This window comes from Crocodylus siamensis, chromosome 1, assembly GCF_052110815.1.
Source record: "Crocodylus siamensis isolate JL-2025a chromosome 1, ASM5211081v1, whole genome shotgun sequence".
Lineage (NCBI taxonomy): Eukaryota > Metazoa > Chordata > Crocodylia > Crocodylidae > Crocodylus > Crocodylus siamensis.
The window spans coordinates 165983452-166008353 of record NC_143395.1 but is presented as its reverse complement, the minus strand read 5'-3'; the positions used below and the strand labels follow the sequence as shown (position 1 = coordinate 166008353).

At 43.7% G+C, this 24902-nt stretch overlaps 1 protein-coding gene across 2 annotated transcripts in view; it reads right to left on the bottom strand.

Annotated features, from left to right (window-relative positions):
• The window catches only part of TP53BP2 (tumor protein p53 binding protein 2), a 65249-nt gene that overhangs the window by 2585 nt on the left and 37762 nt on the right, over window positions 1–24902 (bottom strand). For both annotated transcript variants that reach the window (XM_090048113.1, XM_090048123.1), the window contains exons 6-17: window positions 21955–22129; window positions 20398–20579; window positions 19846–20010; window positions 19255–19492; window positions 17316–17444; window positions 15111–15259; window positions 13353–13842; window positions 12146–12927; window positions 10057–10194; window positions 9301–9434; window positions 8177–8343; window positions 3476–3675 (exon numbers count right to left, since the gene is read on the bottom strand). In XM_090048113.1, the coding sequence (XP_089904239.1) occupies window positions 3476–3675; window positions 8177–8343; window positions 9301–9434; window positions 10057–10194; window positions 12146–12927; window positions 13353–13842; window positions 15111–15259; window positions 17316–17444; window positions 19255–19492; window positions 19846–20010; window positions 20398–20579; window positions 21955–22129 (2949 nt within the window). The remainder of the gene's footprint in view (window positions 1–3475; window positions 3676–8176; window positions 8344–9300; window positions 9435–10056; window positions 10195–12145; window positions 12928–13352; window positions 13843–15110; window positions 15260–17315; window positions 17445–19254; window positions 19493–19845; window positions 20011–20397; window positions 20580–21954; window positions 22130–24902) is intronic.

Below are 24902 nucleotides of genomic sequence, written 5' to 3'. Positions count from 1 at the left end.
GTGAAACCGAACAGGGAAGTCACAAGGATACCGAGTACACACAACCAACAACTCTGCCAAAAGATTTCCCAGTCTGCACAAAAACAGTCTGCATCTGCACTGGAATTATGATCTGAAGACTTCTAGACAGCAACATAATGCTCTGCATTATCTACAAAAGCTCTGGCATGGAACAGTTAGTTTCACTAATGAAAGATAAGTTTCCCCTATCCCAGACCCAAGAAAGAGACCATAAGCAGCCTCACCAAACATCTACCTTGAAAATCCCCCAAAACTTCATCCCTTAGCCTAGCCTAGAGATCCCAGGATGCCACAACACCCACTGGAGCAAGAGAAAACCTCCTACCCCCAAGGCTAGTTCCCACAGCTAGAAGCCTCCTACCCTCATCCCTGGGGGACAGGTGGCAGTCTATCCTACTTACTAGCATGGAGTGCCCTACCTCTCTGCAACCTAAACACAGCTCTGTATGTCCTACAACTCCCAACCAAAAATATATCTCCAAACCTTGCCCATTTCTGATTCCAACCTGAACTTAAACCCTAAACAGATAATAACTTATCTTGGAGATTCACCTGAATGCATCTAACCTGAAAAGAGGAAAGCCACTGCTATCGAATACCAAATCAGGAAGAATGCATGAAGCTATTACACATTTTCACTGGACTGAACAGCAAAGTACAAGTTACAGCCAAACTGGTGTGCATCCAGTATCCCGCATGTCTTTTCCCAGGGTCTATACAAAGGAATTCATCACTTTGAATACTTCAGTATTGTGAAGGTCTCTGGGTTTTACTGTAATATTCCTATATTAACTGTGTTCATGTTGTAACAATGCTGCATGCCTCAGTTTCCTTGTAAAGCTAGTACATAGGAAGGAGTTAGAGTCCCTGCTAGACCTTGGTAATTTAAGAGACCTGCCTACATGTGGGAAGAGACTAGATGAATTGGACCTCCAGCATCACAAGAGACTTGAATAGCTTTCCTGCCATTTCAGCAACACCCAGGAGACTCCAGGGTTGCTGAAGTAGATAAACATGACAATGGACACGGCATGGCAGACAAGCAGAGTATTAACTGGTGGTGGTCAGCCTGAAACAAAAGGCCAGCTGAGCAGCTGTATGGTTTGTGGCTGTGCAGGACTCGAGAGAGAACAGCTGATTTTACTTTGGGGTGCTCGGGGCGGGAGGCCTACACTGAGAAGACAGGACTGAAAAGCCCTTTGAAGGGAATGGAGCACCACTGGCTGAGCAACCTTTAAATGCCTTTATTCAAAGAGGAGCCGTCTGCTTTGCTGCTTGGAACTTCTGGGTATGCTTTTTCCCCCATGAAGAGGTAAAGTGCGTCTCAGAAGCAGAACTGAGTACTAGCTCCTCAAGACAGGACAACAGGAAACCATGAAGTGTCAGAGACCAAAAGACTTAGAATGGGATAGAGTCAGGACATCCCCTTACTTAAGAAGCCTGCCTGGGATGGCTTTAGGGGGTACTCAGAGACTAGACAAGATTGGAGGTCCCCAGCAAGCACCACCCATAGAGGGAATCCAGGACAAGTAAGAACTGGAGACTGACTATTTAACAGCCCACAAAATTAACTCCTTCACTTCCACTGAGCACAGTATCAGGAAGCGTTAGGCCCAAGATAAGTAATCTATCAGCACTGCATTGCTTCTTAGGTTGTTAGCACAAAAGAGCAGAAGTCTCTCGTTCTCACGCCTACATTCCTGTGGAGTGTGGGGGTCAGGGTCAGGAGGGAAGGGGGTGGAAAAGCAGCTGTATGTATACACTTAGCACTGGCAGAATGATCCAACAGCGTGGAAGAAACAGGAAGTCTGTTGCTGATCCCTCTTCCAAATGCTGCCAGAAGGAGGACAGTCCTTAGCTGAACCATTTCCTCAGCGTGCTGATTTCATTCCCACAGCTCAGCACACACCATAATGCAAATTTACAAATGTGTGCTGGTGCACATAGAGTGGCTTTCTCAAGCCCAGCACTGTTTCTGTGCTTCCACCGAAGTCCATTGCTACTCCAGGAACAGCAAGGCAAGAGAGTATTGTTCAGTTTCACCCTGCTGACCATACAGACTCTAAGGAAAGAACGGGCCTCCTCCCTTTACTGTCATCACCTGAAGACATGAGAACAGCAGCACCTTTGGTCCCTCCCACAAGAGGAGGCTCTCTCTCTAAACTGCTGCCTGGGCCTTTGTCCAGCTGGGGGAAACTTCTGCCACAAGGCCATTCCCCAAAATACCTCCCATCCCAACAAAACCCCCTGAGGAAAATAATTTTGGTTGACTTTAAAACTGCATTAGTAGCTGGAATTAAGTCCTTCCTCTGCCCCCAACATGAGTACTCCTCTTGCCCATTTTAAAGGCCTGCTGCTACCCATCAAACAGAGCATGGAGCTTCCCAGATGAGAATGCTGCTTGACAAATATTTGGCTAAGCAGGGGGGGCATATTTTGAAAAACTGAATGTATAACATTATGAGCTGACCTGTTCTAAAAGGCACAGGACTCCAGCCCTCATCTCCAGCATTTGAGAGACCAGCCCTGGGAACTGAAGCTAAGTTGCCAGTGTGGATTATCTACATGAGGGAGGGGGTACAGTCTCTGAAGCATCAAATATCAATCAGCTAAAATTGAGAGCAGCTAAGTGGTTCTGCTAATGCTGAAGGATTATCACTTGGAGCAAAAATATAGGGCATGTATAAAAAGCTTAAAGGGGAAGACTTTTGAAACTTTTTAGGAGCTTGGAGAAAGACAGAAGTGTTTAACAAATTGTTCCTCCAATGAACCAGTGTTTTAAAGATAAGCAGAGGATTGGGGTGGGATGCAGGGAGGAGAAACCACTACTGCTAATGTGCATTTATTTTATAGGCTATAAACCAGAGCAACTACTACACCAGCAGAGAACTACAAAAAAGATTTGCCTGTTCCCCAAATATGCACCATATGGAGCATGATGTGCGCCATTTCTCAGGATTAACATTACTAACGCACCAATCTGCCAGTTTCTTACTAGAACAATATTTATCAGACCACCTGCTGTCAGACTTCACATGTGAATCATGGCATAGGTTACGGAGGCTTCTTCACCTTCTGGTCAAAATAGTTTACTGACATTAGTAACACTAAGTTACTAGAGCAGGGCAATAAGAATTTGTACAGGTTTAGCTATGACAGTATGATCTCTGTCCCCTCTCTCCTGCCCCCAGCATGGGACAACAGTTGTGTTCTGTAAGATCCTGCCCTCTGAAACAGCCAAGCGCAGAATTAGAAAGCATGATGCCATATGCATGACCACCCGGAGGAGAGGCAGGAAGGCTAAGAGCTCACCATGGTAACTGTCACAGGACCAGACACTAAATAACCTGAACACAAGGGTCAGATCTGCAGCTTACAGGTCTCACTTCTAGATAACACCAGTTGGTTACAAGTCAGGGGTTGTTGCAGTGAATAGATATCAAGAGAAACTCACCCCCAGCAGGTTGCGTGGTACATATCCTTCCTTGTCATTTAGCCGTGCCCACCACCACTCAATTTCATCTTCATCTTCCCGGCGCAAAACAGTCATGCAGTCCCCTTCTTTCATGGACAGCTCATCGTTCTTCTCAGCTTCATAATCCCAGAGGGCATAGATCACCCCTTTGTTCATTATCCCCATTTTCTCCTGCACACCTAAAGCATTAATGAAAAAAAGCAGCTCAATCTAAAAACTGGACCGCGGTATCACTTGGAAAATGCATGAGAAAAATCATGATTCAGATCAAGTTAACCATCCATTCATCAGGAAACACTACAAGCATTCCTTAAAGTTACTACCAGAATCACAGCCATGATCTCACATTCCAGTCTCCTACTTGTATAATACATGAGGATCAGTAATGAAACAGTAGGACAGCCCAAGTTACAGACCTACCATAAAATCCCTATCATGAAAGGGCTGCTAATTATTCAAAGGTGCAAAAAGAAGAATACTTCTACACTGGTTTTTTTTACAGCCAGGGGACACAAAGAAATACTGACTGCCATTTCTAGACAGTAGTTTATTAACTTTATGTACAACAACAAAGCTTTTATTCAGCAACAGAAAAGTGAAGATGGCATTTACAGTAAGCAAGTGCTACCATGTTCATTAGACAGATGGGGAAACTAATGAGTGGAGAGATTAAGTGCATTTCCAGTACCAATTAATTTCAAAACCAAGAATACATCAATCACCTGATTAAGGCCCACACTTCAACCTCTGCCAGACACAGGTCACCTCCACCCACAACTTAACCTTTAAGAAACTCCTGGTTTTGTTCGTCACAAACACACATTCCTAAATCTGTACAAATTTCATCTTGATTTAGAAAAACAAGTCAGTTAAATTACCTCCCCACCATATGTTGAACAAATCTGTGATAATTATTTAGTGTTTGCGTCTAGGCGAATTGGTGCATTGAAAGTGCTGTTTTCAAAAGCTCCCTTCTCACATGTTCCCCTGCTTCTGCACTACAGCCCAAAAGCAGGCAGGTTAATTTGGAGTTAGAGTTAACAAAATACTGGTTACAAAGACTTCTTATTTAGTTCCCATATTTACCCGAATCAAATGACTTGGGATTTAAGATGACCGCCCCCACAATTAGATTTTATACATAGAAAAACTAGAAATGTGTTATAAATTTCCATGTATACAATCTGATTATTGGAGGATCATCTTAAATTCCTTCCCACCAGCCCACCCCCCAACACTACTCTGGCAGGGAAAGCAGCGGAGGAAGGGCAAGCATTGACAGGGGGGTAAAGCAGCCTGACCCTCACACCATGTGATCCTGCTCCCCCTGCCATTTGGCCTCCCTGCTTCCTGTTCCCCACCCCCTCAGTGCCTTTCCCCACTGGTCCCACTTACCATGAGCTGTGGCTCTAGCTCTAGCCCTGCTCCAGCCCACAACACAACATACTGACTCTGGCCCCAGCCCAGCCAGGCAGCAGCAGTTGTAGTGTTCTTGGCACCCTGACTTCCACGCCACTGCTTCTTGGCCGGGAGGGGACCAGGGCATGTGCTCCACGCCCTGGGCCAAAGAGGGGCATGAGCTGGAGCCAACTTGGGGCAAACATTAAAAGGGAGAGACGGGTGGGGATGGGGAAAGATAGCACAGAGCAGAGTTGGTAGGCGAGTGACTGACTCCAACCTTCTCCTCCCACCTTTCTAAAATCCAAGATGAGGGACCCCCGCCCCCGCCCGGCAGAACACAGGGTAGGAAAGCCTCATCTTGGATTCAAGTAAATACAATATTCTATCTAAAATGACAAAGCTTAGCTCTCTTCTCCCTGTTATGGAGAGAGGAAATGGAAAGTATACACAATTCATCCTTAGCAACAAAAGGAAGGAAACAAAAGCATTTGTGGTAAATGTAGCAGCTATGCTGTGGTGGTAGACGATTCAGCATTTTCTGGTTTGCAGAAAAGCTCATGGTGAAAGCTGAAATTCTGACAGTGTTGATTTGTTCCCTGCTTTCATACAGCTAATCAGCACTGCTTAACATGAATGCCAGAGTCTTTGGAACAGGACTTCTCCGTTCAGTTACAGGAACAAGCTTTCCACATTGAGAAGAATCAGAATGCCAAACAATGCAAGTTATGCAGGCTTTCAGGGAGGTGGGCTGACAGAGCTACAGTGCATGGGAAATGCATAACCATCATCTTCTTATGGCTTACGTAAAAAATCAATTACTTTCTTTAGTTGAGTTTAAATAACGTGCCCGATAAGGCTCTTTGTTCTTTAAAGAAAAAAAAAAGAAAATGGTATTCTAGGTATCAAGGCTCCACCAGGCAGAACTGGTCACACACCTGCCAAGAGAAAGATCATGCAACCAGGAAGAGCAAGGACCTGTGCTGACTTTATTTAGCAACTGTAGGTACAGGTTAGAGGAACCAGGGACTTGGATAGCTGTGTGGGTCTCCCCACAGCAACCTGCAAAAGCAAAGCTGACTGGAGAAGAGCCAGGATGTTAGGAAAGGATGAGAAGCATGTGGGACAGGAGCAAAAGCAACTGACTGTCCTTAGACAAAGGACTTCATGATCACCCGGTGAAGAACCAAAAAAGGATTGGAGAAGCCTGAATACAAACGAGTGAAGGGGTGTACAATTTTTAGGGAATTCAACCAGACGGCAAAGGGCAGATTTCAACTGGGAGCACCATGTGCATAGTGTGTGAATGGCCAGACATAGTGCTGGCACCTCCACACAGCAGAAGTATCAAGCAGGAAACAAACCCCTTGGGACACCATTGCAACACCACACACATTCGCACACCCTGCATGTATGCATGGGCAGGGATTACTGGCAGACTATGGGCATGAAATCTCCTCTATCATCTCCATTTTGATCTGAGCAAGTATTTGTACAGGATTCCTTTCCACCTCTGATGGACTGAGATTTGTGTTCAGCCTAATGCCTTCACTTTCACTATCTATTTTATTGGGTACTGAAGTGACTCTCTGCCTCAGTAATCTTAATTACATCGGATAGCAAAAAATTGCAACAATAAGGATCAACCAAAGGCTTTATTTAACAGGAGAAGCAGCTGAATGGAGGAGGAAGGTAAGATAATGAAACAAAACAGCAGAGGAGACAAAATTACATGTAATGGACATGATTTTGTCTAAATGCTCCCCCCCCACACAGTTTGCTCTAATCAAGTAATCTCTCATAAAACAAAAGCCAGTAGATCTAAGAGTGGATGAGATTACATGCTAAGTAATACCATAGTTCTGCTGTAAGCATCTTGTCCTCTGCATGGATTAATTTAAATTTGGCTAGATTTGCTGCAGCTGCTGTTACAAGGATTGTCTGTTCATTGACACTAAAAGTGACTGGTGAATAATAGCCAGGGCTATGCATTATTATCTGTTCTGCTGCCCAGCACCAAGCAGGCCAACCCAGTTGACTAGCAGGTTCTGGCCACTGCATACCAAACTATGGAAGCACTTCAAATCAACATCCATTTAAGAATAGCAGCACAGTTAAACTGAGAGGGAAGCACTCCAAACTAGCTCTCCGGTACCAGAAACAAGAGCTGCTTCTTCAAGAAACCTCCAACCACTTTTGGATTCCAGAAACACATGCTGTTAATAGGCTTTGAAACCCGCAAAATAAAGTCAGGCTTTGTATTCTTAAGGACCACTCAAGCTCTTGATCAAAGGGCCAATCTCAACCTAGTTGTCACTAAAACCTGACAGCCATTCAGTGGTTACCCCCCTGAGACTTGTCTGAAAACACCTAAACTAGGTGTTTAGGTTTAGATTCTAGTAAGGTAATTTCTTCCTTTCAAAAGGAAACCTTTATATTGGGCATCAGGTAATACCTTGGTTAGTAATCCTATCTTTCAATATAATAAAGACACCTGAACAAGTTTCATATCTGGACACCCACTGCCTGAGACAAGTGCCTTTAAAAAATAAAATAAAAATAAATAATTAGATATCTATATCTATCCCTGCTTTACTCACTAGTAACAGAGACATACTGATCAGTAGTGCTGATTCTTGTTCCTTAAAAAGCAAGTGGCATAACTTAAAATGCACGCTACTGTAGGTGTTCACAATATCCACCACTGACATCATCTAGGCACTTACAGAGGTGAACAAGACTTATTCTGGTACGTATGCACTTTCTTCCCTGAACCATGCTGAATTTCTTACATCCCCGGTATCAGGTAATTGAGGAACATGCACATTTATGTCAAGAACAGTTTTTAACAAACAGCTATCCCTTCAGTATCTGAACAAGGCAGAAAACAGTCCTGCACTTAAATTATGTAGCAGCAGGCAGAATACATAAAAAGCTATGGAAATGCCAAATTTACAGCAAGAATCTCCAACTGAGCTGAAAACTTGGCAATAAAACTCACCTGCTCTTAATTATTCATTCCTAGTTGATATTAGAGCTGAAAGGCACCACACAGGAGCTTGTCAGCAAGTGTGTGTCCATACAGTGGAATGCATTACTTCAGTGGGCACATGTTAGTTATCAGACAGCCATCCAATGGGCAAACTCACTGGTTAGTATCTCAAATCAACTAGCATGCCCTATGATCAATTTACTACCTTGGTCCTTTCAGCAGAGCAGCAATCTAGTAACTGACCTCTGAAGAGCCCAAAAAGGGCAAGAACTCAAATACTTATTGCCTACCATACAGAAATTGGGAGCACTGGGTGTAGCCTTCTTCCATCTCTTCACATTTGTCTGCTGCCGTCTGCATGTCACTGTAGGTCATGGCGAACACAGCAGCACCTGACTCCACAAGGAATTTGCATACCTGGACATTATTGCAAGATGCTGCGCAATGTAAGGGTGTCCTGCAAATGAGAGAGAAGACTGGCAATGAGGCCCAAGACATCTTCATACATGTTGCTGAGTCAGGCTTACTGACTCCTTGGAGCAGACTGCATGGGTAAAGACCCACAACACATACCTCCAATGAAACAATTTAACTCCTAGTACTAACAGCAGTTGCATTTCCCAGTCAACAACAATTTCCAAGCAGCTGAGACACACCCAACCTGCCAGTGACCAGAGAGGCCAGCATGAAAATCTAATTACTAATCATGCTTCTGTTTCCCAAACGGTCAAATTACAGGAATGCTTACTAGGGCAAGTTAAGCCCTATTAAGATAATCTGTCTGAATTCAGGACTCAAGGACAGACAACGAGCACTTGGGCTGACTTATCTACACAACAGAATTTGTAAGTACTTACCTGCAGCTGGTTCTGCTGATTCTATTTTATGCCATCTGATTTGCCTGCATGGGTTGCAGGCACCTCTGATATAATCAGATGTACAGGGACATAACAATAAAGCCTTCTTAGGGTTCTGCACCTAGCAACCTTTAGATGCAATTCTCCCTTAAAGAACTATTCTATGCCTATTAGAAGGAAAGCTTCTTAAACTAAATAGCATAAACAATTATCAGTGAGGTATCAAGTAAAATTACATAGAGAGGTGAAGCAGGAAAAGGTCACTAGTCTTGCAGTATCTACCCACTTTCTTTAGATAGGAGTGAGACCAATGCTAAAGCTGCATTTTCCCATTAAGACCACCCTGCTACTGCAGCAGTCCAAGTCCCTCCCCCCCAGAGCTGAGAGCTCAATAAAAGGAATGCATCTAGTTCTTGCCAGACAGAAGAGCTAAACCAGATAGTCAAACACAGACACTTCTCATCAAATTAAATTCAGGAAAGTCCAGAGAGAAACACTGTTTGGCAGAAAAATTTCATACCAACACTACATTAAAAGTGAACTAGAGACCATCTTACCATCCATCACTATCTGCAGCATTTACATTCACTCCAAACTGCACCAAGAATTTCACTATTTCAGTGTGACCAGCACACACAGCATTGTGAAGTGCTGTAATTCCTTCATCATTGGGCATGCTAGGATCTTCAACCTACAAGGCAGGGAAAAAAAGAAGCTGTTCACATTCCATATTTACAGTTTTGCCAGCTAACCGGGTGTCAGAGTGCAAAAATGGATGTGCTATTGATTTATTCTGCAGGCAGGGCAGAGTATCTGTAAGGGTTATCAGCCTTTAGAAGCTATGCATATGAACTATAAACACAATGGAAACCTCTCACACACTTTGACACGCTCAGTGTTAAATTGCGACACGCTGAAAAGACAAATCTTTACTAAATTAGCTGGACATTATAACAAAGCAGCATTGTCAAACAGATCAGAACTTGTTTTATATGGGAATTTTGTTTTCAACAACAACAGATGCTTCTTCCTTGTTTGTTAAAAAGTCACTTGATGCATAACAGATACTGGCAAAAGGAAGAGACCAAGGAATGCTTATACACCCTGACAACATTATTCTAAACTCTGGATTTGCTGAGGAATATCCAGCATCAACACAGTGGATGTCTTACAATCTGAACTGGCTCACGGTCTATGGGAGATCTCTAGGCATCTCCTCAACATACACTGTCAAAAAACTTAAGGTTCCCTAGCTATATTTTTGCCTATTTAAACTTTGTTTCATACCATCTCTTATAACATAATATCTGTACCTCATAAATGATCCTCTGTACAAGGTCGAATTCTCCCTCTAGGGATGAATCTAAGAGCAATGCAAGAGGGTTGAATTTCACTCTCATTCCATGGGCAATCCTGTCAGAGCCAGTTTTACGCAAGTTTGTCCTCTTCCCCTGGGAAAACAAAACAGGTTTTGTAGGAATTCACATCCAAGTAGGGCAAGAACACAAAGCTGATGCACCAGGAACGATGCGATGCACTTTTGACTGAGGTTTTTACAAGATGTAACTAAATTTCCCACAAGACCCCTCCCCCACTTCACTGTACACTTCCCAGGGGATTTTGCTTTCCTCTGAAATATCAGTCACTGAGGTCACTGCATAGACTAGATATGTCCTAGCCAAAAACATACACACACACACTAGATGTTAATATTAACAAGACTAAACAAAATTCCAGCTTTTACAGTCAAAGTATGTTATCATTATTTCTTCAACAGCTCTCTCACTGACCAGGAGGAGGAGAAATGATGATGGTGTAAGACTCATTAATACCAGATACAAGTTAGGGTCTTCCTGGCTTTGAATAAAACGTAAGAAATTTCTTAGCAGGAACAGGAGTTTTGGAACCTAATTTCTTGGGTAATTTCTAGAAATTTTTAGAGAAAATTTGTAGGACTAAGTCTGGTTGTGCCCTAATGTTTACACAGCAATGCTGGAAGTTTAACTCTGGCTCTTCAAGCAGTCTAAGCCCAGCTCTATTCCAGAGAATATGTATATATTAAAACAGTGATTTCCCCAGCTGGCTATGCAGCAGGAAAAAACACCATTTATAAGGCTATGCAAATTTCTGACAGATGTCAGTGCAACTGATGTAAACAGAAATGAGTCAAGTTGACCTCAGCTCTTTTGAAAATAAAGAAAGGCAAAATATTCAACAAACAGCAAAGACAACAAACCCATGATCTGCAAGTAAACAGATATTACTATTCCAAATTAAATTACTACAATGGGTCTGGATTGTTACGTAAATAAATAGCTTGCCCAACTACCCAATCATCCCAATACAGACAAAGCTTTTTTGTCTTTTTCCACATCATTCTCAAATTAGTCCTGAAACAGAGAAGTTTGCAGGGTATGTTAAAACAGGCTCCAGTATAAAACAAACTGAACCAAGTACTTAATATCTGGGAAGTCTGGGCTGTTAAAATTCTTCACAGTTGCAATTTTTTGAATTTTCTTCCATTTTAAACAAAGTGAGAAAGCGTGAGATGCCATACAAACCCAAAAGATGGGGGGGGGATGAACCTTAGTGAAAGCTGTTGGGTCCTCTGCATTAAAATGACTTGAAATATTCACACTTATGACACTGACAAGGTCTGTGCACAGGTCCCAAGGAAGTTTTAAGAGACTGTAAACATTCAAATATTTCTGTTCTAAACCAGTGCTCAGATGGTATGTTTTGTCATCTCACTTCATTTCAGTTTATTTTGGCACTTTAAGTGGCCCAGTAAACCAAACAGTCTCTATCTTGCTCTAAATTAACACTGATGAGGGGCTACGACTTAAAATTCAAGTTGCAGATAATCAAACAACTACATATTTCAGTAAAATGAATGCGAGTAGTTGATGGCCATTTTAAAATAAGTTTCTCAACTGAAAGAGTGGATTGATACACAAAGTTGCTTGGATAGTGCATGATGGATACTCAATATAATTCATAACTAGGAATATTAAGTCTTCATCTACTATCAACAATGTAAATAGGGATTTCAAAAAGCATTGCCCATTTCTAAATCAAATTTTGTTACCTCAGGAAGAAATTAGGCTTGATCAACATGGGGGAAATAAGGCTCAGGCTGAAAGAGGCCTTTCTATAAACTGTAAAAAGACGTTACTACAGATTTGCTCTGCCCTATTCCATGCAACTCAACCACAGTAGTTTCGCAAAAAAACAGAATAGCAATAGGACATCTACAGAGAAGTGCCTCTAGCTTGTTAAGCAACTACTCTACTGTACTGACTGGAAATCTCTATAGGTCAGTATGTAGTAACAGGTACAGATTCAATTGGGAAAACCAAAACATAATCAAGTCTCAGACTACTGACAGGTGCTGATACTTACAGGAGGTAAGGCAAATTGGCCAGTAACTTCAGGGGGTTGCATACTGAATGGGTCCTCCCCCAATGCCTCTGGCTCTCCAGATGGGTAAGGTGGCGGTGGGTATGGAGGATATTCCTCCATGTATATTTCTAGAGGCAGTGATGCCTCTACACTGGGTTCTTCCATTTCTGGTTGCAAAAGTGCATTGCTGTCCAACACTCCCTCGGACAGGGCATCAAGGCTGGCTGAAGGCACAGCCACCTCATTCTGATCTTTGCTCTTGTTTTCTGTTTCCTCAATATTGACCGGTTCAGGTGTGGAAGGAACCGCTTCTTTCTCCAATTCTGTGCTTAGATAAGGGTTCTGGATTTCTGTTGGGCTTTCAGGACTAACCGCAACTGTGGTTTGCTTAGAAGGGTGTGATGGGGTACAGATGGTCTCCATGGCAGCCAGAGTAGTTCTCTGATACAAAAGCTTCTGAATATTAGGCCCATTTGGACCTTCTGGCTCAGTAATGGAGCTACGCTTCTTCAATGGCCTCGGTGCATTAGATAGCTTCTTCCTCAGGGCCTCCAAGTCAGCATCACTCTGATTTCGGTAAGGGTTGGACAAGAAGGGCAGCAGTTTGGTGGGGCTGAGTGGGCGGGGAATTCTTTCCGTTTCATGGTTTTCAAGAGCAGCAGACGTTGTTTCCGTTTCAGGCTCTGGACTGCCTGGCTTGGCCTGGCTGGCTGAATAGATGTTCTCAGTCTGCTGTGGCTGATTTTGTGCACCAGGTCCAGCCATCACAGGCTTGCCATACACTAGTGAGCAATTCAGAGAAAGAAAGTGGTAAATATCTGGTCAACAAACCAAACAGAAATGTGACCCGATCTATCTACTGCAGGGAGGAGACAGAGTAATTGTATCCACTTGGACCTGCCAAAAACTAGTCTTATCCAATAGTTGTAAGATAATGCTTGAACTTGAACACAGAAGGATTGTTTTAGAGGCTTCAAGGAAAGGTCAAATTCAGATTTTTATTACACACCTAACTTCTAAAAAAAAAAAAAAAAAAGCCAGTATTAATACTGTGCACTTCATAAATTCTTTTTTTGATATCTACATCTTACGACTACTACTTACAATTATAACAAACTTGACTCCCCAAGGACAGCTATATGCACACTACAGTTCCCACAGGACATGCTATATTTCAGACAGAAGTGAAATACAACCTCTTCCTTACCACTAGGAAAGTGCGATGCTCTGGTCTGTGCCCTGGTCAAGGCACTCTGCACTGCCTGCTGGAAGTTCTTCCCAGGAGTCTGCTGCTGTGTATACATGCTGTATATTGAACTCGCAGCAACAATCTGTGGCTTTCGAAAGGGTTGAAGGGGAGTCTCTTTGGATGGCTGAGGGGTGAATGGTCTCACAGCTGCTGCAGGTGGACTCTCCTGTTTAGATGAGGAATGAATTTGGTCCTGGCTAGTGGAGGGTCCACTTGGGGGCACAGAGATTCTCTGCTGGATCTGCTGAGAAGAATGTGGTGGCTGCTGTGCTGGTGGTTTCGGTTTGTTCCCCATGGATACAACAGCCAAAGGCAGCTTCTGTGGATTTCCATCAGGCTTAGTCTCTGAAGGCGGCAGCTGACTGGCTTGACCAAAGTAAGGCAAGTTGATCTGCTTTGGTTTAGTGGGAACAGGCGGTGGTACTTTTGTCACATTCTTATTGGGAGTCTGAAAAACAACAACCAAAAAGCAGCCAAGTTAACAAAAATCCTGATCAAGCAGCAGTGCAGTCTGCACTAAAAAAGTGTTTCCAGCAGAACTCCAGTTCTGCCAGGAAAACTAGAAGTGTGCTCATATGCCAAGCTCTTCTGCAGTAACAGAACCCTCCACTCTTCCAGAAGACTTATTGCACCTCTGCAGAGGAAAGTAAGGCTTTTGCCACCACCTAGCAGCCTGCATCAGATACAGGGAGACAATCCTACATCTCTAGCTAACTGCTGTAGTCCATTCAGAAGCTAGTACCTGCCCAAATTGCTCTTTGGGCTCTGGTGGCACAACTGAACACCAGAAGCAGGCAGCAAATAGCAGACAACAGCTGCTGCCAGCTTAGTGTAGACAGCAAGTGTGGTCAAGTATGTCCTATTAGATCTAGTGGGAAGAAATGAAATGCTCTATGGACAGCACAATGGCTAGACACCTCACTACTTCATAGATTTCACAGACATTAGGGCTGGAAGGGACACTGGAAGATTATCGAGTCCAGCCCCCTGCTTCAGGGGCAAGAAGTCAGCTAGAGTCAAACCCTTCTGCAGTCCTGTTTAAAACCTACTGATATTCACAAGAAAGGCTCCTGAAAGCTTTCTTGCATACAGCTCCTGAATAGACCAAACAGTCTTGAATGCTGGGCAGGTGGAAAGGCCTGTTATTGTAAGCAGGTCACGAAGGCGTCAATAGCTGCAAGGGTAGATAGGAGGCTTACCAAAATACAAAACACAAGCAGCTTACTTTAACTTTTGTATTCCTTCCCATTTTCACATTTAGTTGCATCTCTCCAGTTTTTCCACACCCAACCATCCCCCATCTCATAACAAAACTTTCAGGGAAAGTTCTGTAGCAGCTTATTCAAGATCTGAAGGATGCTATCGAACAGCATTAATAGAGTCTAAACAGACACGCCCAAACCTAAATGTTTGGTTTAAAAATACATGTTCTACCTACTAGCCAAGTTAAAATGAATACTGAGTTCAGAGAGGCTGGTGCCAGTAGCACAACTACACATATACAATCAATATATAGATATTCAGAGTGGCTTGGTGTCACTTACAAGAATTACCTGCTCATTTTCTTTTATCCAGGCTATCCCCTTCAAGTAACACCCAGAGATGCTAGTGGATTCCTTTAAAAGGTATATCTGTGTTATTTAGATGGATTTCTTGGAATGCAGAAAAATTAGATAAGTTAAGTATAGAAGCAAGGACTGAGCATTTTCTGCATACCTGAGCATCGCGTAAGAGATCTTCACTGCTCTGATTTTTCCGAAGTGGGCCCAGGGTTGATACACCAGCAGACTGATCCACCGAGTCAAACATTGAGAAAGGACGCACCTTCTTCTCTTTTTCTCGCAGTGGAGTTTCTCCATCACCAACTAATAGGAATGTCAGGATCAAGAGAGACACTTGGGATCCAAACACACACAAACAGACCTGCTCTGTGCAGCAACATCCCCCTTTACACGCATGAACATAGGCACATACAAGGACGGATCCAAAATCTGGTAAAGGGGGCTATGGAAGCCTCTTCCCCTGCAGCCCACCAATGCAGCAAAATGGGCCATGGGGGCCTCTGAGGACATTTTAATGTTCCCAGAGCTGATAAGAATACCTCCTTCCCTTCCATGCTCAAGGACAGGTCCCCCCCACCCCAACTGTAGCTGCTGCCTTCCCCACTGTCCCAGGGGTGCACCAGTACAGCTGCACCACCCTTTCAGATTGGACCAAGCCAAGGAGCCTCTGCAGACTCTAAGGTCCCCAAATCAGGTAAGAACCCCGCTTCCCCTTCCCCTACTCCCCTGCCAGCAGCTGCTGCTTTCCCTGTTTTCTCAGGGATGGGGAAAGTTTCAAAAGCCACTCCTACCCACTCCAGCCTGGCTGCATGGGGGCTGGGCTCAGCTGGGAACAGGAACAATGGGAGTAGCAATGGGAAAGGCAAGGTGAGTTCCCCACTCCCTGTGATTGCTCCAGGAAGACTGGGCAGGGTGGGAGAACTCACCTGCCCATCCCACCTACTGCTGCTACTGTTTCTAAGTCCATCCCCCATGCAGCCTAGCTGGAGTGGGCAAGAGCAGCTTTGAACCCTCCACTCCCCCACAGCTCCAACCCTGGTCCAAGCTAAAAGGGCACCACTGCACCCCTTCTGGGTCCACCCCGGTATATATGTACACACACGAGCCAACTGCCCATCAAGAATGAACGGGGGAGAGCAGGCAGGGATGGAGCCCCATGCCACCCACCCCCATCTGGGCCCATTTACCACCCTCCCTTCCCTCCTGCTGGTTGGGGTCTGGGTGCACTCCCCCCCTGCCTGCCACAGTGGCAGGTGGAGGGGAGGAGCGGGCTTGAGGTGAGAGAGGACCGAGCCCAAGGGTGGGGAGAAACAGGGCTGCCGCAGTGGGGGGGGGGAAGAGGGGGTAGTAGCAGGCCCGGGCCAACCTGGAAGTGGTGGGGGGATGGGAGGAGTGGGCTCGGCACTGATGTGGGGGACTGGGCCCACTGCTCCCCCCACCGCCGTAGCGGGCCAGCTTCTTCCCCCACTCGGGCCCTGCATTGGGCCCAGGCCCATTCCTTTCCTCCCCCATTGCCACCACAGTGTGCCCACTCCTCTCCCCTCCCCCCGTCAGGCCCACTCCTCCCCCCACCCCTGCTGCGTCAGCCCTGCAGACTGCAACAACGGAAGGGGTAAGGGGTGGGCCGAGGCCAGCTGGTATCCTCGGCCCCCTGCGGCGTTCCAACCCCACTCCCCTCCTGCACTGGCCTCACCCCCTCCCCCATCCGATGTCCCCACCATCATGGCGTTGTGCTGCCACTTGTCCGAATGCTGCTTTGCACTCTGATTAGCTGTTTGTCAGCCAATCAGAGCATGAATAAAGTGTTACGGACAGACAGACAGATTAAGGCTTTTATAATATTAGAATAATCACAGAATCAGAGAAGTAGGTCTGGAACGGGCCTTGGGAGGTCATCCATTCCAACCCCCTGCCTGAGGCAGGATCATTGCTTTCCAAAGCATTCCATACAAATCCATTGCCTAATCTCTGTTGTACTGTAAAATTATATTATATACGCAAGTCCTTTCCCATAATGACTTACTCAAGGCCCAAAGGGGAAAAAAAGTAGTATGTGATAAGCTGTCAACAAAGCAACAGCATATTTGCAGCCAGTACATTCTACTACAGCACCATCCAGACTTATAGGTCTTAAACTCTTCACCTCTTTTCCCACACATACCCTTGTAGATTATTATAACAAAGCTGTGAGCAACCAACTGAAACAGTAACTCTAAATTCTAAACTGAATTAAAAATTTGAGCCGAGGCCTAGAAAAGAACCATTTACCATTAACAGTTTCTCCACAGTTTTCAGATTACCAAACGCGAGTAAGAAACAAAATAAAAAAACCCTTTTGTACGGGACAGGTAAAACTCACATTGCCCTTCATTGGTCATATTTCCTTTGGCCAACATGGAGGCTGGTACTTGACTAGTAAGGCCATCTGCATTTGAATTGCTCCAGTCAGAAACAGATGGTAAAGGCTTTGAACCTGGGATTGTAGGACCTAGCGTGTAGGAGGAAGAAGGAAGAAAAACAGATTAAACTAAAACAATTCTCACCAGCTGCTGCACTTTAGATTATTCCTGAAATTTGTTCATCCAACATATTTCTTAAATCCTAAATCTTGTTTTACTACTCTAGATTTCACTAGGCTTTCATAAGAGGTTGCCTTGACATTAACATAAAAAGACTAAGAAAACTCCAAATTTATCAAAACAAAAGAACCTCACTGGTTTCAGCTCTCAGTTGCATCTTCAAAATGCACCAACTTTTGAGCAAAAATTCTTCTAGGTGTCTTTTACTGGCCCATTCCTAGTTAATAAGGAAACTTTTCTTGATTGAAAAAAACCAGAATCAATAAAGCAAGGCATTGAGTGGGAAGTAATGGGAAAACATTTCATGGAAACTGAAATATGTGATACTTTAAAGCAGCAGTAAATCCATCCTGTAACATCCAGAAGAGCAGAAAAATCATCCATATTTCAACATGAAAGCCATGGAATTGGAAAGGGCTAAACTTTAAATTTAACAAAATAGATATCAAGCCTGCTTCAAAAACAATTAAACTGATGTGTGCATCTTACTCTTATTTTTGATACAGCAAAAAACTCAAAAGTTATCTATAAACTTAAGGTGGCACTCTTCTTACACTGTAGAAATATTTTTCAAATACTAACAGCAAGCAACAAAATGTATATTAAGTATTGGAAAAGGCCTCTCATAACCAGTAACTGTCCATTCTATAGAAGTCTACAAAGCAGACCCTGAGTGGGACAAGTAACCAAGCACTACAGAAAGCAAGGTTTCTTAAACCTAAATTTGACAAATTGCTAAAAGAAGCATTTGGGTTTTACTCTATTCAGGGCTCACAGTCCACTCCAGGAGTTTTGGTTTCTACTTCCAAAACCATAAAAACTGAAACTGCTTTTCCATTTACTAAAGCATCTGGTGCAATGGCCATTTCTTTTTAAACATCCATGATCACAGAAGCAGCAAAGTAGAACAGGCACAAGTATTCTATTCAGATCTTTCACCATTTAGGAAATGAGTTGTTTTTTGGGTTTTTTTAAATACATTTTTCTTTTAAGTACATTTTGGGGCAAGATTACATATAGAGCCCATGCATACCCCATAAACACTCCTCCTTTACTAGCAAAAGAGGCCAGAACAAGGAATCAGACTACAGACTCCTAACAGAGCAGTGTGGTACCAACAGGTCAACATTTTTTTTTAATACATTTTTTTCCTAAAATAAAAGGATAAAGGTTTGATTGTTTGTGAAGTGTTTGACATCTTCAGAATTCTCACCACCATCAGGATACAAGAACTAAGAAAAGTCTCCCTAATCTGCACTGAAGACAGAACAGTTAACCATTTCTAAAAACTACAGTGAATATCATTTACACATAGTAGAGTAACTTTTGTTAGTTTAAAGTCTGTAAAAAAACCTCTTCCAGTGCTCCACTGTTTTGCATTTGTTTACACAAACTCCAATTTCCGATTAGAAGATTATGTAACTATGGAAAAACAGGGACTTTTGGCTAAAATAATCTGCTTTTTTCTTTTGTTTTGTTAAACAGATTAAAAACATTCCCTTACAACATGAAGGTTAAAACCATCCAAACAAAGTAGACTTTGCCACTTTCAGATACAAGAATAGAATGGAGCAGATTGGCTTTCAATTAGCTGAAATATTGTTTGAAGTTTCTGTGTACTTATCTAACTAACTATCTGGAGTGAGTGAGTCAGATTCAGGAGAACAGAAGTGGAAAACATTTTTTTGCAGAATGACCAGAACTTGAAAAATAAATTACCACCAGGTGCTTTTGCTTGCAAGACACTCCCAGCTCTCATATTTGGTAGTGTTTGTGTTTTCAGTGGACCATCAGGTGCCTGCAAGTTCAAGGTGCTGTCTGGAAATGCAGGTTTCACCAGAAGTTCAGGCCTGGAGGCAATGCGTGGCATAGTGGAGGACTGGATATATGGACCTACTGCTGCCACTCGACTGGGAGGGGATACCACTTGCTGAGGCGAATTCCCATCTGAGGAAATCTGAATAAAGAAGGGGAACCATCATTAATACTGCACTGCACACCACAGGACATGCAAACAGGAGACAAAGGCAAAAAAGTAGCAGGGCTCCTTTATTAAAAAAAAAGTGCTTTTAAGGTCCAGACAAATACACACAAGCTCTGCAAAAACAAGATAAGAGACTTTGCCCATAAATAACTAAGTAGTTAAACACCACTGCAATGTGAAAAGCACTTGAGTACTACAAAACTAGATCTACCCTGGAGTAAAGTTTAGCACTAGAACAACATTCCCCCCAAGCTAGGTCTTAAGACTATTTTGGCAGCAGACTAAAACAGAATTATGCTTCTGTTATTAAAATATCCTGCACTTACTGGTACATTTTCCTTCTGCTGCAGTGCTGCCTTCTTTTTCCACAGGCGCTCTCTCAGCTCATTAACACGTTTATCCATGACTGCCACCTCAGAGTTGCGCTTGTTTAAACACTCCCTCTGTTGCTGCAGCTTGGCATTCTGCTCCTGGTTCAGTTTGTTCCTCAGCTGGATATATTCAAGACGGTGAGAGGAAAACAACAAAACCAAACCAAAAATCAACTTTCTGGAGGGAAAGCAGGAAGTTCTTGGAATTCTAACAATTCTAAAAGCTAAAAAAGTAAAGTCAAGTTCACCAATTCACACTACTTTTTCTTTTTGTTCCCTAACAGCATGATGATTAATTGTATTGTAATATCCAAACCTTCTCAATGCTGTCTACTCCACCTGTTCTCCTGAATCTGATTAACGTGCTATCCTCACGAGCCTGAGCAGACCACGCATCTTTAGCTTTTGTTGCAACAGCAATTAACTCTCTTTCCAAGGCAAGAAGTGACCCTCCCAACTTTTAGCTGTAATTGGGAATTCTGATCTGGAAAGTGGATTTGACGTTACCTGCAGCTCCTTGTACAGCCGGTCAAGCTCAGCAACAGCTGACTGGTTGTCATGGTAACCATCAATTCGGCCATTCTTCAGCATCTCCAGTTGTCTGGTAAGTTCCTCTACCTTTGACACAGCCAGTACCAGCTCTCGCTGCTTCTGCTGGAACAAACTGTTCATCTGTTCAATTTCTTCCACTAGAGAAGAAGAGGCACACAATAGCCGCAGTTGAGAAAGGACCAAATGCGAGTTGCTTCCAGGCAGCAGTTAAAGGAACAGAGAGCACCCTGCAGTTCTTCAAAACAGCCCAGGGACCAGGTTTCCAACATACAGTTACAGATTGCTCAGACACAAGAATCTATTGCAGGCACTTCTCAGTTTAAGAAGCTTCCCCACCTCCTCCTTAGTCTTTGCAATTATGCAACAGGATAATTAATTTCCAGCAAAACGTAAAGTTTTATCAACTCTGCACCTCAGTATGCTCAGCCCAGTCCACTGATGATAAATAAAAAAAAGAGAAAAGTTGCTTTGATCATTTGAGGGACAGAAGAGTAGAAAGATGAGGTTGTTCGTACAGAATCAAATTATTAGTTATCAGGATGTATTTATCTGGATAAAGCTAAATCCAGATTTCCATGAGAGCTGCACCAAAAAAAGTTTAACTATCTTTAGATAGGCACTTATGATATGCAGAGTTTTTAGTTTAGGTGGTCTGAGTTTAATGCGTAAATACGCAAATTATTAGTTATCCGATCAATATTTCTTCAGAGCTCTGAATGGGCTTTCAGGGGTATAGCAAACAACACACTACTATACTACTCCATCAGGTCCTCTTCTAGCCCAAATACATCAAGTAAGACCCCCAAAAAAGTTTAAGTAACTAATGAGATGCAACAAGCCAAACGTCATTCAAGCTGCATTAAAAATCCTTCCAAGGTCTTTGTCCACTTTTCCTTACTGTGCTGCTTCACAACTTCTGCCTTTGCTCACTATATTATCTATTTGAATTACATTGTAGCTTCTCAGGGAAAAGGTTTTGCCTTGTGTTATAGCTGCAATGCACTGTGCATCATTTTGATGCTTAAAGAGCACCTTTTAATTTAACTCTTGGATCACAGCTGCTGCCAAGGACTGGAGCTACAGGCTAGTGGGGGGAGGAAAGGGGGAAAAAGGAAGAGAAGAGAAACATGTGAATTGATATGAAGTCTGAAATAAAGTATTGGCTATGTGACCAACTGGCCAGGATGGGACATGCCTACCATCATCTGGTGGCAAATTAGACTGCAGTTTATTTTTGCAATTAAAAATAAAATCACCTCCTGAACAGCATCATGAACAATATTACCAAACAGCACATGCATCTGTGAGGGGATGAAGAGTATAGATGAAGGGTGCTAACATCAAGGAGGGAAGTTCATCAGTGAAGTACTAAGGGAGTATTAACAGGGAAGTTAAATAATTTCAGAAAACAGTCAACAATGCAAACTTTAAATGAAAATTCCACAGTGCAAGAGTGTTTTATGAGCATTTATGCAGATTCCCACCACAATCTTACCCCCAGAAGCACCTCACCTAGTTTGCCATTGCTAAGTCTCTTCTGCTCAACATGACCTTTGAGTGCTCTCACTTTCTTCAGCTTGGCTTCCTGATTTTCAGCTATTTCCTTCAGTCGCTTAAGCTTTTCCTGTTCAGCAGCTTGTTGTTGTTGTCGTTGGTCCTGCTGTTTCAGGAATTTCAAACGCTGCTCCTGCAGGTACAGGCACAAGCCAATTCAGCAATTACTTTTTTTTTAAACTACATTATGAAGTGGTCTCAGGAGAGGAAAGCAGTGTGTGTCACAGGCCGTACAAAGACTCAGACATTTGACTGGGACAGACCTCCGAGTCATGATCACAGTGAACACAAATAATAGCAAGTAGGAAGATTACAGAAGTGGCAAAGGTTTCAAATGGCAAGACAAACGTCCTAGAACCCACACTCTGAACCAGTCAAATTTATCCTTCAGGCATTGGCTGGAAGGGTTCAAGTTGACTCTTCAAATGGTAAAAAACAATCAGGAGTCACTGATATCCTCCTACTAAACTCAGCAACTGCTTGCAGTTTTCCATAGGTTAAAGTCAGAAGGGCCCGCTAGATCACTGAGATCCAATCTTTTTGGCAGGGGTGCCACAAATTAATCCTATAACCTCCTTGAGTGCCACTCCAATCCATTTCCACTGTCTGATCTGCTTTCTGCTTCCTGCTTCCTGCCTAATGTACTTAGCTTTCTGCCCTGTCTGCTACTGCACTGCCTGTCCTTTCCCCAGGCTGCCACATGTCAAACACAAACAGACTACTTGTGGCAGCTATACTGCAGAATGGCCACCTCTGCACTAGATCTAGTCTTGTGATTCTCCAATAGGGAGTGTTGCAAATTTCTGGAGGATACCTGAGAAGGGGTAAATATAAATAAGGATAAAGGAAAAAAAACAAAACATGAGGGAGTCTGCAATATCCTTTCATTTGTGAGAGAGGTTACTGCAGGGGTGGGAAAATATTGCAGGTGGAGGACTGCTTAACGAAGTTCGGTGAGCTTTCGAGGGCTGCATGGGTAGCTCTGCCTCTTCAGTTGCCCCACCTTGGGTCACTGTCTTGGGACTGGAAGTCCCACCCCCTAACCCAACCTTTGCCACCAAAGTCTCTCCCCTTGCCCCTCAAAAGTACTACTCTGGGGTGGGGTGGGGGGAGGAGAGGGGTGCCATCTTAGAACCAGAAATAAAACCAGATCATACGCTAAAAGTCAAACATCTACTATAACATATTTTAATTTTATTACAAGAAATATTTTGGTCAGGATTTATGTAGTGTATATACAGGTGATTGCATAATAAATCAAAAATTAATTCTTAGTCTTGTATATTGTGTGGGGGTGCGGCTGGGGGGGAAGGTGTGTGTATGGTGGGTTGTGGGGGGCTGTTGTGTATATATGGGGGTAGGGTGTGGGTGTATGGCGTTTGTGGGGTATGAGGGAGAGTGCAGGGGCTGGAGGGACCCCCTCCACATTCCCTGCATAGCTAAGCAACAGGTGGGGGTGCTCAGGGTACTCATGTCTGACAGTGCACAGCAAAGGCAGCTGGTTTCAGCACATGGGGCTTCCCATGCTGCACAAGTACAGGGACTGCACATATGCAGTAGGGAGCGCCGCCGATACAGATGGCCTAGCAGGGGCTGCACTCCTTGCCATGATGTTGACAGTGCTGGCTGGTCTACCCCGAGTGCCCGCATCTGATGTTGCCACTGGTGCCCAGCTGTGCACCATGGAGGAAGTGGGGGGGGGGGTGTTCTCCACAATCTCCCATCCTCCCTCCCACACCCTGCCGACCTGAGCTCCATGCTACTGCCACCCCCTTGGACGTGGGCTCCACACTGCCGCTAGCCCCATGCTCTGCACTCCCACACAGCTGCAGCTCCGCCCCTGCCCCCACCACTTCTCTACCTGCTGCCTGGAGTGAGCAGGACACCAGGGAGCTGAGCAAGTCCCTGGGACTGCAGCAGTAGCCCTGCCCAGGACCTGCCTGCTGGCTGGGCCAGGCCTTTCCACCCATGAGGGAGGGAGAATGCATCTGTGTAACAAACTTAGAGGGGTACATGACTAAAAAGTGAGAGACCACTGACCTAGTCTGATTTCCTGTGTATTGTGAGCTATTAAGTGTCACCTGTTTTCTCCTGTACTGAACCCAGAAAGTACATTTAGAGAAAGACTGAGGCCTTTCTAGAAAACACTTCAAGATACGGAGAATCCAACTGCCCACTGTAGTTTGTGGTTAATGGAGAATCAATGGTTTCCCAAGCACCCACCAAAGTCTCAGGTCCAACAGTTTTTAAAAGCGTTTGACTAGCATTTCTGGTTTGTGCTCAGCACTTTGTCAAAAATCAAGACCCTTTAAGGCACCTAAAGTTTGAATGCCCAACCTTAAGACAGGCAAAAAGAAGGCAAAAGTTGCTTTAACAGTTTGCAGCACCTGCAGCATGTGCTGCATCAGTTCGGAGTTTTAATCTAGTACTGGTTAACCAACTAGTATCACAGCACCCCCCTTAAAAACAGGTACATCTTCTTATCTTGGGAGTTTATCAGGAAAGATTTAATTAAAAATTCCTCTTAAGCACAGAGGATACAACTAAAAGGAGTAGAAAGCGTGTGTATGGGAACAGGCCAGACTTTCTAGCAATCTTTCAGGAAAGGAAGAGGCAACTATCCCAACTATGCAGCTGGTCCAATTAAAGCTATCACCCTAAGAAAACCTTTCATCTAGCAGGAAAAGAAGAGGCATCTTAATTGGAACAGATCTTTCTGTAAAACAGCCAATAGGGAACTTAGTTGCAAGGTCCAGACTACAAGGCAAACCTCCCTGGTGGATAGTCATCTGCCCTGCTGGTGCAGACCTAGAAAAACAACTACAAAAGAGACTGTAGTATGCAAATTCATTTTTTCTTGTATGGTCTCTTTGGAAAGAAATATATCTAGCTTTCCTATTTCTCAT